The sequence below is a fragment of the Sinohyriopsis cumingii genome, chromosome 2 (genome assembly GCF_028554795.1).
Source record: "Sinohyriopsis cumingii isolate HCF-2022 chromosome 2, ASM2855479v2, whole genome shotgun sequence".
Taxonomy (NCBI): domain Eukaryota; kingdom Metazoa; phylum Mollusca; class Bivalvia; order Unionida; family Unionidae; genus Sinohyriopsis; species Sinohyriopsis cumingii.
The window spans coordinates 80244407-80260128 of record NC_142962.1 but is presented as its reverse complement, the minus strand read 5'-3'; the positions used below and the strand labels follow the sequence as shown (position 1 = coordinate 80260128).

General features: G+C 35.2%; 2 protein-coding genes across 3 annotated transcripts; both read right to left on the bottom strand.

Annotated features, from left to right (window-relative positions):
- Positions 1 to 626: 626 nt before the first annotated feature.
- LOC149805263 (protein CFDP2-like) lies at positions 627 to 1169 on the bottom strand. Its single transcript, XM_089933786.1, has one exon. The coding sequence runs from the start codon at positions 1167 to 1169 to the stop codon at positions 627 to 629; it is 543 nt and encodes a 180-aa protein (XP_089789912.1).
- Positions 1170 to 5902: 4733 nt separating this feature from the next.
- On the bottom strand, positions 5903 to 11719 carry LOC149805262 (uncharacterized). Of its 2 annotated transcripts, XR_016418424.1 has the most exons (4): positions 11313 to 11718; positions 9131 to 9866; positions 7899 to 8117; positions 5903 to 6662 (listed from the first exon to the last, which is right to left on the bottom strand). XR_016418424.1 is itself a non-coding variant. In XM_089948924.1 (3 exons), the coding sequence occupies exons 1-3, from the start codon at positions 11557 to 11559 to the stop codon at positions 6623 to 6625; spliced, it is 1023 nt and encodes a 340-aa protein (XP_089805050.1). In that variant the 5' UTR covers positions 11560 to 11719; the 3' UTR covers positions 5903 to 6622. The 2 variants fall into 2 exon arrangements, 1 of the variants encoding a protein (XP_089805050.1); XM_089948924.1 differs by lacking the exon at positions 7899 to 8117 and having other exon boundaries at positions 11313 to 11719.
- Between the last annotated feature and the right edge of the window lie 4003 nt (positions 11720 to 15722).

Here is a 15722-nt window from a genome sequence, read left to right as displayed (position 1 = left end):
CCTGCTGACCAGATCAAACGCCTTGGTGAGGTCTATATAGGCCAGGAAGAGGGGGCTGTGTTGTTCTCTGCATTTCCCCTACTGTTGCCTGACGGAGATGATCATGTCGATTATGGACTTCTCTGCGCGGAACGCGCATTGAGACTCTGGATAAACTATGTCAGCAAGCGTCTGCAGTCTGTTCAGGATAACGCGTGCGATTACTTTACCCACGATGTTGAGAAGGGATATGCCCCTATAGAGGTTGCAGTCGCTTCTGTCGCCCATGTTCTTGTACAGGGTTACGGTGTTAGCGTCTCCGTGTCCTGAGGCACTGCACCATCATCCCAGCACTTACAGAGGAAGTCGTGCATGTGTGTGAGCAGCACGGTGCAGCCGCACTTGATGATTTCTACTGGTTTGTCATCCTTCCCTGGGGCTTTACCTAAGGACAGTTTCTATAAGGTCTTTTATAGTTCTGCCACAGAGAGGGAAGTTTTCAATGGCGTTCAGGGCATCGTTATTCACGTGGTTCAGCACAACAGCGGGTGGTCGGTTTCGCAGTCAGCGCTGTTGAAGGTATGGGTAAGAAACACACCCTTCATGATCAAGTCCAGAGAGTGGCAGTGTTTGGACCAGGGATGCCTCTAATACACTTTATGCTGTGGCTTTGTCTGAAAGAATGAATTGGTGATGATGAGGTCGTGGAACGAGCACATCTCTATGAGTCGCTGATCGTTCTCATTCATCTTCCTCTTGCCAAAAGGCCAAGAGACATGATCGGCACCCACCCTAGCGTTGAAGTCGCTCAGTAATATAAACTTCTTTTCCTTGGGAATTTGGTCGGTGAGCGAGTCTAACTCGACGTAGAACTCATCCTTTGTATCTGCGTTGGAGCTTAATGTGGGAGCATAAACGATGATAAGGTTGACAGGCCTGGTTGTGGTGTGGAAGTGGAGTGATAACAGCCTTCCGTTTCCTTGACGGCAGGGATCTATCATCCGCAGCAGAGAGTTCCTGACGGCGAATCCAACACCAAACTCCCTGGCTTCGTCGGCGCTCTTTCCTTGCCGGAAGAACGTTCTTTTCTCTGAGGGACCCGGAATTTGGTAGCCGTGTCTCCTATAGTGAGGCGATGTTGAACTGGAGTGTTGCAAGTTCGTCGTTGATGACTGAAGTCTTTCGAGCATCGCTGATTGCCTGGTGTTTATCTGAGCGCCCAGTCAGCATCGTCCGGACATTTCAGGTACCTAGTATGAGGATTGGAGGTTTTCTTGTTGGTGTTCTTTTGTTATTTCTTTGTGCAGTAATTGCAGTCCGGTTATCAGGTATTCGCGTACCTTAAACCCTACGCACCCAGCAAGGCAGGCGAACTGTGGCTGGAAGGCACTTTATTAGCCGGGGGCTGCCCAGCTTGAGTCATGTGGTAGCTGTCCAGTGAGACCTGTTGGTCTCTTCCATTGTCGGAAGCAACCCCTAGTGTCTGACTCCAATTGAGCGGTGACTTATAACCAGTAAACTGCTGCTTCCCGTGTTGTGTCGACGTTGTGAAGCTAAGCTGAGGTTTCCTCTCTTGGGCGCAAGCCTGAGCAGGGTGATATGGAGATTCAGCTGTTGCATATGCAGATGATCCCCCCTCTTCACGCAGCTGATGGATCCAATGAAAAGAAAAAACGATATGGTATGGCACCAGCGACGTCGCAGGAGTTGCCGATATGACACTAAAAGCAATGCCAAGCCGCTTTAGGGAATCCGTCTCCGGATTTTCTGTTGGGGTTTACTCCCTTAGCCTTTCCCATGAGAGGGTATAGTTGTAAGGCATCGAAGGTTTGAAGTCTGAGTTTACCTTCTCCTGGATGGACAACCACCCATTATTAACAAACCCCATCTGAAAATAAACACAAAAAGTGCTGAAAAAAGAAACGTTCACAAAACTATTTCTACTGAAATCAAAGCTTGAAAATATTTGTTGTTTCCACTAGCTGCCTTCAGCTTGATTGATGATGTTGTACACTATGTGGGTCTACAAATGAATGCACCTCATCGCCATCTGTTTTTTTTTAAATATAAATTTACGTAACCATAACTTATATCCAAATATTTCATTGCTTTAGAATAGGTACAGCTGAGTGAGTTACCACTGAGCAAAATGAAAGAATTATTTACATGAAAAAGTGCTGCTTGTACATAGGAATAAATGGGACCGCATTAGGTAAAACAATGCCCCCACCCTTGTATGCTAATATGTTGTTGGGAAGTCTGGAGGGTAAACGTTTAGCATCGGCGGAGCTTTCACCATAGCAGTGGGTGTGCTTCATCAATGATACAGAAATAAAGGGCAACATAGAAAAGAAAATATTAAACATACATGGGCCAAACAGAACGAGAAAATCAGATAATGTAATTTTTCTCATCACATGTAAGATTTGTGGTCTTCAGTGTGTCAGAGAAACTGAAAAGCAACACAAAAGGATCAATCCTCACATATCTGATTGGATGACAAAGAAGCTGGACAAATGTCCAGATGCAGAACACGTCTTCATGGTCACTCTTTCAGCGATGCAGCACTAATTGTAATTGATCATAACCCCAACTGGAGTTCCAAAACCAGGAAAGAAATGGAATCTCACTGGATTCGCCGCCTTAGAACATTGAAGCCAAACGGCTTAAACCACGAAGATTCGAAAAAGACAACCACGCGCAAACAAAATCATTATCTATTTACAGCCAGTATAGTTTCATTTAAGTAATTATTTCATTTTGCTCATTAATCTCACCCACTCAGCTATAACAACGAAATGTCCGGGATCTAATTTATGTTTATGCCATTTTACGTTAAAAACAAATAGATGGCGATGTGGTTCATCAATTTGTAGTTGGGTATAAACTATTATACAACATCATCAGTCAAGCGGAAATCAACTAATTGAAAATCAAACATTTTTATTCCAGTAGAAATAGTTATGTAAACTTTTGTATTTTCAAGGCTTCCTTGTGTTTATTGATTGTCTTATCTCTGTTTTAGTGCATGCACTTGAACAATAATTAGAGCCAATAGTGCTTAGGCAAATTATAAAATAGTTTTACACTGTTCGTTGACATTTCGTCTTGCATGTATGTTAAAATCAATCCTTATGACACCGGATCCCTTGTTGAATCCAGTGCACTTGAAAGAACCGTTATTCGTCATATATATATATATATATATATATATATATATATATATATATATATATATATATGTATATATGTGTGTGTGTGTGTGTGTGTATGTATATATATTGTATATATACACGCACAGACACATACACACACACACACACACACATATATATATATATATATATATATATATATATATATATATATATATATATATATATATATATATATGCCAAAGTAACTTAGAGTAATACCTACACTTTTCGCAAGACTTAAATACAAATACAATTACCCTCTCCCTTCCTTGCCTAGAGAAATGGCCACTTTCGAATATCGCATTAAATATTTTACATCTTTGGTGACTAATTTTCGAGATTTCTGCTTGCTTCTGTCATTTTATCATTTGTTATATGTTCATCTAGTTTTCAAAAATTATTCCCTGGTCCAGTAAATCATTTTCATATTTATGTTCTACAACATCATCAGTTTCCTGGTTTGATAATGCAAAGCAGTAACATTTTTGAAAAATAGTATTCAGGCGAGAAACATTGAGCAATAGTCACAAATTAAAGAAATTCTATAATTTCCTGGGATTCCAACTTTTCGGGTTTTATAATTCATAAAATAAGTTCTTTTGTGTTGTAGCTTTACCTTGTTTTTTTACACTATTCATTATAAATTTTATATTTTTCAAACACCAGTTACAAATCAGGTGTCTTAAAGTTTTCCAATATATTGCTAATTGATTTGCATAACTCTCTAACTATCTACAGTTTAATTATTGGACAATAGGTTCTGTTTTTAATGGTAAAATAAACAGTATCAATATTTTTCCATAGAGCTTCTCAAAATTCGTTTTCTCCAAAGCCAATAAAAATATTCCGTAACCTTTTTCATAGATATATCTTATACTACCATCATGATTAAATTTGTAGCTTTCCAATAAAAAGCTGTATTGAGATTGACTTGCTGAAAATTACTACATGGAACGTTTTGTTTATGTATCAATAAATAGATGCTGCAGGACCCCATGTGTGGTTCTCCTTTAAAGTGATGATTGGCAATTTTTGTCACTTTTCGCTGGCGTTGCTCAGTGAATAGAGAACGTTACTCCAGTGCTATCCTCGTTTGTGTTTGAGACATTATTTCACACAAATACCATGCAGATACTTTCATTTGAAGGAAACATTCCATCTCTCTAAGTGTACGACATACAGCTGTGGTGAAATTCAATACAAATATGAGAGCTAATATTTGTTTAACTATCCTAAAGAAGATACTGTGTTTAAAAGTATGGATATAAGATAATACATGTTTCTTTACAGAGTCGAAGTTTTGCTGTCCGAATTCTAGAAAACATTCTGCTGGAAGAACTTTCTTTAAACATGTAACATTAGTATATACAAGACGGCACTCACGTATTTAGTATGGCCCTAAGGGAGTCAGTGGATCTTTAAAGTGCAAAGTACGATCATCATTGGACGGCCTGATTGTATGGAACCCTAAAATATAAAAGGAAGGGCTTCCCTAACACACACACACACACACACACACATACATACATACATAAATACATCTCTCTCTCTCTCTCTCTCTCTCTCTCTCTCTCTCTCTCTCTCTATATATATATATATATATATATATATATATATATATATATATATATATATATATATATATATATATATATATATATATATGTGTGTGTGTGTGTGTGTGTGTGTGTGTGTGTTTAAATAGAGTTCCAAGCCCGATTTCATTTGATACCTTTAGAGTCAACGTATTAACAATCAATGGTAGAAATGTGTGAGAGGGGTGAAGGGTATGTCATAGTTTCAAATCAAACAACTAGCTAAATAACTATGTTTGTGAGCGAAATAAACCGTTATTCTTAATTTCTAAAGTGTTCAGATTAATCAATATTATTAAATGCCGACACCGATATATGTAACATCAGTAAGTGACTAAAACAGTGTGTCTAGAACAGCTGCCTCTTCAATTTTATATAAATACTTTCAACGTATGTTTACTCATCACTGCTATCTGTCCCAGTTAATACAAAGACCACTCGGTAGCTCAGATGAAGATGTTACGTAGTCTTGATGGTGGATCGAGCACATCCCCTTAGTGTAGTTCGCTCCTTATCTTTTGTGATAGTTCAGTGATATCAACAGAGGCACAGATCTGTTGATTATTTCGAAATTTCACTGGGTCAACAGTTACCTTCATGGTTAATTTAGACTTAGGTTTTCACCTGTCATATTAAATGCAATAAAAAACAAATGATATATCCTTTCCATTGTTATCTCTAGAATGTGCATGATATATTAATGTCCCATCACCACCACGTAATAACGAGTGAATCAGTTCTTAGCCTCACGATACAATAACAAATCATATTAACAATCATAACACAATCCAAAATTGTACAATGTATTGTAAGGATTATTGTCACTCGATTAAAGCCTTTGTTCTGAAAATGTACACATATAAATGCTATGATCTAAAATTGAATTACGGACAGTAAAAGTTCGTGTACGTGGCTATTGGAATTGTGCTGATTTTTAAAAATTTTAATTGTAATCAAAGACTGTTTGCAGCAAACATCAATATGCTGACACAGTATTAATTTATAATTTGCACTTCACTGTTTTATCAAGATCCTATGATCTCCTTTTTTGACTTAACACGAGACCGGATATATAACTTTTTCATATTAAAGATGCGGTGATGGAGTCCGGAAACAGAGATATACAGCATGGCATGAGGCATCCGTTTATTTTATTCTAGCTTCTCTATACTCACTCTTTATTTTATTTACTCAGATTTTGGTAACAAATTGATCGTTTTATTCGAGAAACATATTTATTAACAGTTATGGATCATATTTAGTGTATATAAACATTGCTAAGTACTACCGCGTCTTCTTTAATTGTTACCTTTCTCTAGCAACAAGACTCAATACAAATGGAACAATAGAGACTTGTGAGATATATTTGTAATAGCAATTAATCGGAAATTGACATTACTTCTGTCAATTATCGTAAATGCAGTCCACTGTATGCCAACACTTTCCTTGTAATTACTGGAACATCTATTCCATGATTCATCCGTGTCAGTCCATTATCATGTTGTACATTTGTTTCATTATCATGTCGGCAATATTGTGTGGTAATGGCTCAAACATTTCAAAATATTAAAGTCCATTTTATGTTTAATCCATAGTAAAATAATTCCTAAGCAATCTATAATTACACAGTAGAAATAATAATTTGTTACAATTGGAGTAAAATGGTTTACTATTAAAATTTTAGTGTCAGTTATTTGTATAGGGAGTATGAAAAATAATTATAAAGATAAAAAACGTTATTCTATTTCAAGTTGGAAAAAATCTCTCATGCATTACAGAAATCTGCCTAAATGTAACAGTGCGTGAGGTTTTGAACAACCATTTAGCTCGTTTTATTTGAGAAAGTGACTCTTATGAAACTCCGCATTCTTGCTTCTGGACCAAAGGTAACCTGAAGAAAAAGAATGAGTCTGAATAGTCATCATTTAGAATAATACAAATGTAGCTGTTTTTTTTAAATAGATTTGTTCCTTTTCATCAACTGATATAAAAGCAGGTGTACTATATTTTTGAGTTGATTACGCAAGGGGTGTCATTTCCTCAAACCACATTCCACGCTAATTATTGTACAATCTTGTAACTCGGACGTACATACGATTCTGGTTTCATAGCAATAGCGCTGGATAAATCATATTCGTTTTTGAAAGAACTACGGCACAAAGTATAAGTCTTCGCTCGTAAAGAAGACATTTCGAAACTAAAATGTATCTCAAAATTAATAAAAACTGATGAGAAGAACAACAAACATTTTCTAGGGGTCTGTTAATGTACCAGCTAGATATACAAATGTTGCTGATCTGAGCTAGATATTAAACGGAAGGCAACTTTACCAACTTTACATTATTACGGTTCACACACACACACACACACACACACACACACACATAGTGTTTAACGTAACATCAACACAATTTTAGTTCTGTATTGACCGATAAGTGTTGACACCCCGGATGGCAGAACAAAAATAAAGGCAACAAAGGAAAAGATCTTCAAATAAAACACACACACACACACACACACACACACACACACACACATATATATATATATATATATATATATATATATATATATATATATATATATATATATATATATATATATATATATATATCGGTACTGTTTGAAAAGTAAAAAACCCTTAGGTGGAAGATTATCACATCACGCATTCTAGAACTAAAAGATTCAATACACATTATATGTGATAATTTTAACTTTCAGAGAATCTGCTGTTTCTTTGTTATAATCATTCCCCCCTAACGATGTTAAATTCAATAATGAGCACATTTTTTTCTTAAAGAAAGTTACATAAAATTATTGTGCTGAAGGTAGAAATAAAATATATACAGAGCATACAGAGCATAAGTAGCTTTGCAGATTCCAATGATGAGTTAATAATACAGGTTTTATTAACTGTTCTTATTGGGATATCATCTGAATTACACAGTGGCAAAATACACTTGATTTGATATTCAGTCATGTATTCTTCAGCTGATATTAGGTTCATTCAAAAATTTTATGAGTCACATATACGACATGCATTTTCTTTAAAATTCGTCACCTAATAGAAAATAGCAGTTCTCGCTTTCCCGTTGAATGTTCAAAGAGAAATATTAAACCTGCTTACCCATTGGTGCCCGATTAAAAATTGTGGTGGCAGTCTAAACTGATTATCCATGAAGGGCCCCACTTCAGGATCTGTTCATTGAAAATTTACACATAATTGCTGCGGTACGTGACACATATAGAAATTCTTTTCAGGACTTTTATTTTATTCCATGGTTGCAGCATCAAACAATTGAGATCGTTTTTGATCCTATTGAAGACCACGTAATTCAGTTATCACCTGAAAGACCAGAACATACCCATGAATTTTTTTCTATATAAATATACATTCAATATAAACGTATTACCGTCTATATTCGATCATAAGTTTAATCAAGCTTCAAACAACATACACACTATCTTCCGTCGCATGATGCGGATTACTTCTAACAAACTGCATATATCCAGGTCTACTGGCACATTATACAAAGGCAGATCTGGGTCTGTGTAGTTTGCAGTTGGACTCGAATTTAAGTGCGTATACACACTACATTAAAATACACATAACGGACCTTTCGTTTTCATTGGTACTGTGTCACCTTACAAATTCATAAGCATAATCTTCCCCAAGTTCTTTCCAAAATTAGAGAATACACTAAATTCTTTTCATTTCATTTTTAAAGTCATTTATATATGAACAAATTAAAGAATTTATTCATATTTCTGTTCCAATTGTCGCAATTACGACTTTAGGTAGTAAAATATGTTTCAGAAAATAAACTCAGTATAATTACAACAAAACAATCAGCCACACCTATAAATAGGAGAATATTAGTTGAAAGTTTGTTTTTGACGGAGTTGCTAAAGGATAATTTCCAAGCAATTATAACTGATGCATCGTTATCACATGTTCGACTGGAAACGGGTGATTTAATGCAGATGACTCCATTGAACACGACATAATGTGGACTAAATGAATGGTCTTTAAATACAGGTTACAGTTACCTGTATTTTGGCAGCCAAACTTGAAATTTAACAGTTATCACCACGAAGAGGATGACAAATGCGAAATAGGACATTTTACATTTCTTCAGAACATATAATTTAGAAATGAGTGTGGAGGAATCTGAGTTACATATGTCGTCTATGCCCATCCATAAGATGCAGATAATAAAAACGTTTTGAGAAATGAGACAAAATAATTTTTCTAAAACCTGAATAAAATTAGGCTGTTAGCCTGGCTTCACTGCATCAGGATAAGTAGATCACAGAAAGTTTCTGAAAATATTCCAAGCACAAAAAAGTAGTACCTACCACCATTTGGCTTGTGGTTGATGATGGCCATAGTTTGGCAAGGTCATGTTCTTGCTGAAGGTCATTGAATTCATGGCATTCATCGAGTTCATATTATACGCACAACTCATATTAATGTTCATAGGCAAAGGGGGACTGGAATTCATGATGTCATATGCGTGATCCATAGACTGCGGCGAATGCGTAGCACTATAGCTGGCTAGTCCGTTGGTAAAATTTGATGGAAGAACGAAATTGCTTTGCGATTGATGATGCTCAAATTGATTTGCAAAGGAGGCACCTAGATCCTGTCGGCAGGGTTTACCGTCTCGGACCAAAACGGGCACAGCAACCCTCCTTGGCGAGGTTAATGGATTCATATCCAGTCCTTGTTCGTTTCTAGCCTTTTTAAACTTATAGCGATGATTTTGAAACCAAATTTTCACCTGTAGCGGCGTAAGTCTGATAATACTGGCCAAATGCTCTCTTTCTGGGGCGGACAAATATCTTTGCTGTCTGAATCGTCTCTCCAATTCGTATGTTTGTGCTTTCGAGAATAATATTCGCCGTTTCTTCTTCTTTTGCGGCGTTTCATTTTCAATATGCTTTGCATCGCTCTCAATGATATTTTCATTTTCTGATTTTCTGGTCTCTGGTGATATGTTTGTATTTTTGGACTGGAATGTAATATTTTCTTGCGATTCTTCACCTTCCGATTCATTGAAATTGCTCCCTGGTGACTTCATTTGTTCCAGTTCTGAAAATAATAAGCTTGCATTGAGATGTGAAAGAAGTAGTAAAAGTACTTATGCCGATGCAGTAGCCGCCACTATCACCACCACAAATACTACTACTACTGAGACCATTGCTACTACTACTAACTCTTCAACCGTTTAATATAAAAAGTATGACGATGTAAATGTTGATTAATAAAATAACTGTAAACCTAACACATATCTAATACACGCAATAATAATTTTGTTTTGTATCATACAAATTGAGAAGAGTCAAGATATTGTCCCTTTACTCATCTTAATATTGTTTTCTGTTACTTTTGTTTAACAAAATAATTGATATTCCAAGGGAACAAAAGAAAATTTACAAATGTACAAAATGTTTAACTCCGATGAGAAAAGTTACATCTTTAATTCGATGGATGATTGTCTATCTCGTTCTATTGTAATTTGTAGAATGCAATTCACTATAAACGGTAAAAACTAGGAGGACGAGTTCGCTTTAAGAATGATTTATTCTTTGAAACAAGCCTGACAAAACAAGCCTGACAAAAGCTTAGTATCTTCAAAATCAATTAAAAAATTCATGATTTAAATTATTTTACCCAAAGCAAATATAAATCAGCTTATACAGCGACAATCAAGTATGTAAAATATTCCATGAGTTTTATAAACATGTTAAATACATCGCTCTTCTTGCTTTTAATCAGTGGTTAAAGACAGGGTACATAACTAAGGCGGTCAGGGACATTGCGTAGAGGGTTAATAATTTTTCTATACGTCAATAGAAATCACCAATGCAGCATTTCAAGGAACAATCATCTTACGAGGATTTTCTCAAAATATGATGACTGTAAAATTACATTTTTATGGAAGAGGATCTCTTGGTCTTTTCTGACATGTTGATTTGATATTGTAAAGTCTGGTCTCATCTCTGATACGATGATTTGAATATAATAGTTTTGTAAGTCTAGTGACTGACATGATGTTATAAACATAATAGTTGTATACGTCCCATCTGTTTAAGTGACTTGAATACATTAGTTTTGTTATTGTAAGTCTCATCTCAAACAGTGTTCCGTCTACCTCAAAAGTTATCCGATGTACCTTTGCACATAACTTTATTAATTTATATGAGTTTCAGGTTGTATTATGGCAATTTATGAATTATCATTTCGTGTAACACAAAACGGGTCTAAAATACCAGAACTGTATGATAAAAAGGTTTGATATTAAAGACACTACCCGACTTTAAGATTATGTAAAAGCAGTTTGAACAAAAATCGGATATAATATTTTTTCTATTTGAGTACGCCGTTTAGTCCTAATCAATTTGAAATAAATTTGAAAAAATCATCTGATTTTTAAGCTCAAATACATGTTGGAAATTTAAGCACTGTCTCATAATTTAAAATGTATAATATATTGCACTGATATTAAATTTGTAACAAGCTATAGAAAATACTTACGTGAGTATTGAATTACTTTCTGGTTGTGTTGAAATCGGGGATAAGGAATATTAATACTGTCAGAGTAGTTGGTTACGGGTGGCGATTCGGGTACATCATGTGTGCCAGCTATGCCGAATACAGTCATGACGGTGGCGTTGTTAGCAGTGATGGGACTGCAAAATAATTTTCTCTCGTGTAAGTCTAGAATATCATCTACGCTAAAGCTGCTGGACTTCATGCCATTCATTACTAATTGGTTTTCCATCTGAAGAAAGAAATCAATTTCACACTCTTAGCCTATCATAGTACTTAAATACATTAGCGCTCTCGCCAGGTACATGTCTACAAAGAAAGAAATCAAGCAATCATGTTTTATGAGCGCGCTGATGGCTTGCTCACATATCTTATCCCCTCAATGTTGTCAGATGATTATTCAGTAATGGGTAGGCTGGACCTTATCATTGTTTGCGAGCTACGCGAAGCCGAGACTCAAGGTGGGGAGTCGACACAGAGACAATTCCTGACGCTTATTGGTTTATCGACCATTGGCAATTGCACTGTTATACAGATTGAGGCGTGGTTTCTCTATGCACAAATACTCTAGCTCAGGTTCGGCTATACAGCCCACAAATGACACTCGATACCTTGTTCACAAATCTACACTCCCTGCATGACATTTTCTGAATCCAATAAAATATGATTTGCTCAGCACGCAATAAATGTTTAAAATTTATTTAATTTTTATGTTTCATTTCTAAAACCATTACATCGACAACAATTTTGAAATAACTTAATTACAGTATTTTGGTTTCAATAGCCTAAGCAAGAAAATATAAATGATATACTCGTAGATTTTTAAGAGTATTAAAATGTATTTGTGACACATTCGTTCTTGTGTTTTAGCATTTTGGGAATTTAAGTATATAGCAACATACACATATCTGGTTAGTTTTCAGTTTAGGGATGTTTCATTCTCTCACTGACCGAGACGTTCTGATTGGTACGTAAAAAGATGCAAACTACATTGTTTTCAGTGTATATACTTTTTTCTTATTTTCACTAGATGGCGAACTATTTTGAGCTCGATAACACTAGAGACCGGTCTGGAAAAGAGACAAAGGTTGCAAAACAAAGGGGAAATACATTTGTATCCGCCAGGTTATCAATCTTTCCAAACAGCAAAAAATAGTCGCTACTGTTATCTTTTTTTTCAAGCTAAAATAATGATGATATTCCGACTTCAAATTTGCTGGATAATGTATATGTGACGGGAAGAGGCGCAAAGCATACCCGTCATTGACTCTCGGCATTGTACTCGATCACAGGTAACTCCAGAAAAAACGACTCTGTTTCAGCGCGGCCTTATATGCCTCTACCTCTACGCCCCCCACCCCTTACCTTTACAGTCGGCCTGTAATATCACCTAGAACAAACAGTCATGAGCAATCAAACAAAATTCTCCAAAGCCCAACAGGTAGAGAGAGCTGGAAAATACCAAAAATGTAATAACAAGGTGACACTGAATATATTTGCCATCGTTATTCGAAACAATCTCCCAGTCATGCACACATATGAATTCACCTTCACCAAGTCCTGCACGCATATGAATTCCCTTTGACCAAAACGGCCAGACAAGCTTCACAGCTTAGAAAGTGGTGTCATATAACCACCAACTGCTTTGTATTATGTGCTTTGTATTTCATGTAAAACGATTATGATAGACGATAGCAATGCAGTTTTGTATTAAAATTATTATTTTTGGGAGTTATGTTGAGTAAGTAATCCGAATATTTCCTCTGTTGATGGGCCAACATATGGTACAAGAGAGTGTGATTTGCTTTAAATCAAAATTAAATTAATTAATGTTCTATACAACAAATCATGCTTGGCATTCAGAGTATATAGACTGTAGTTGTATCATTCATGTTAATACGTTTAAACTATGTATATTCTATTGTAGAAATAATAATAATACACTTTACTTCACAAGGATAACATATTTGGTCATGAAAGACCCATCTGCGGACATCATTTTTATGCAGTAGGTTATGTTAGAAATAAAAAGGAAAACAAATTTAGTAACGGAATATTTGAAAAGAAAGTCATAGACATGCACAGATATCCTCGCATACTCATTCACACATATTTAAAATGAATTATACCTATGTGAACAATATACTACATACAGGTACATACATTTTAGGACAACCTTAGTCGAATATACATTCATCGAATAAGACATACACATATTATTTCTAGACACAATGCTAACGTTTACTGTTACGAGACTTTATTATGTCATTCCAGCTGGTCAAGAAAGAATTTCTTTAATGATGTTTTAAACGAAGCAAGGGAATTTGAATTACGAATCCTCAGGGGTAAGGAATTCCATAGAGTAAACACTGATACAGTGAATGAGCTTTTGTAATGACTGGTTTTCGATTACGAAACTAGAGATAGCTGTTAGTCATCGATCTGAGATTAGGCTCTGTATGCGATGATCTTAGTTCAATTAGGTTAGGGATATCAGATTAGGTTAGGGATATCAGATTAGGTATGGGATATCAGATTAGGTTAGGGATATCATCTGGAGAAATTTCGTTTAAAGACCTATATGTCATGATTCGTTTAAAATAAAGAATACACTTTTGTATGGGTAGCCATTGTAAACGTGAAAACAAAACATTCGTGAGGGAAGAAGAAACAGTTTGTCTGACTGTTTTTGCAAAACAATTTGGGAGAAAAGTATTCGCTTTAACATCAAAAGACTGAGAGATACGTTCGAAAAATCTTACTGTCATTAACATATCAAAACGAGCTGTAGCAAATACACACACACACACACACACACACACACACATAGTAAATAAGGAATAATTAGTTATGCTATTTATGTTTGAAAGTTTCCTATTTACAATACTATTTGTCTCTTATATAGATGAAAATAGATGAAGACTTAATAGTATTGATTAGCATAACTGGTAAAAATATCATCAACATCTCTCTCCTAGTTAGTTCAACATTTAGCCACACATTTTGTTTTACGTTCGAACCATGCATAGATCTATCAGACACTAATAAGATCTTCTTATCAATCCGTTAGTTACTTTCCCGTGTAGCTAAAATTAACAATCTAGGGATGTTTGATTTAATAGGTTATATAGAATGCATTATGCCAAGGTACTATGGGTAATGTTTCAATATACAAATGGCATATGTGGTGAATCGATCCGGTCACCTGTCATGTATATTGACCGCCAATATCTTATGATGGTGTTGGTGTAAGCGGATTGATGCTGGAGATTGCAATAAAACTATCTAGATGAGGATTCGTATGAGTAGTTTTGATTGTTCATTCTCGATTACAAAATAAATGTTTTGAAGAAATTGAAGTGGATACTGATTTTTCTGAAACTAGGACAAGGTCATAAAAAATTTTTCTGGCAATCTGACAATGTATATTAGCCATTCCAGTTTTAGACTTGTATGAAATTGTTTTTAATGACTTTTGGCTTGTTCATTTTTTAAAAAAATATTTTTGAATATTATAATGTTGTGAATAAAAGAATTACTGTTACTATTTACACTATTGTTTATGGTCATGTTCAAGTCTCTAAGGATTCAAACTTCTTTTTCTCGACAACTGTTTAAAGCCTAACAACAGGACGGAAAAGTATTATAAAAACTAAGTCGAAAAGACATTTTTATTCTTTTTTCATTTTCATGTTCTGTCCGTTTTCATAGTTTTACGACATTAAGTAATGTACATATTCTAGTTACTAAATACTTTACTAATAGTACTCTTTCCTATATTGTCTTCACGCTCTAATTTACTAATAATACTCTTTCCTATACTGTCTTCACGCTCTAATTTACTAATAGTACTCTTTCCAATGTTGTCTTCAGGCTCTAATTTACTAATAGTACTCTTTCCTATGTTGTCTTCAGGCTCTAATTTACTAATAGTACTCTTTTCTATGTTGTTTTCAGGCTCTAATTTACTAACAGTACTCTTTCCTATGTTGTCTTCACGCTTTAATTTACTAAGAGTACTCTTTCCTATATTGTCTCCACGCTCTAATTTACTAATATTACTCTTTACTAGATTGTCTTCACGCTCTAATTTACTTATAGTGCTCTTTCCTATATTGTCTTCACGCTGATCTTTATCGTCAAGGACTTCAGTTTAATTGAAATGTTTCTGCCTTTCTGCTTGTCAAGAGCTCATCTTATGGGAATTATCTTCATTTTATTTAGGTTATAATATCGAAATATATGACGATTTTTTATTTCTTTAAAATACATGTCATCCCGTACGTCACTGCAATATACTTGAAAACAGAAATCACCAGTAGCCATGCGTGCTAGAGCTTTTAATCAATATCTTAAATAATCTTATGAACTGGATGATTTCGAGGAAGGGGAGGG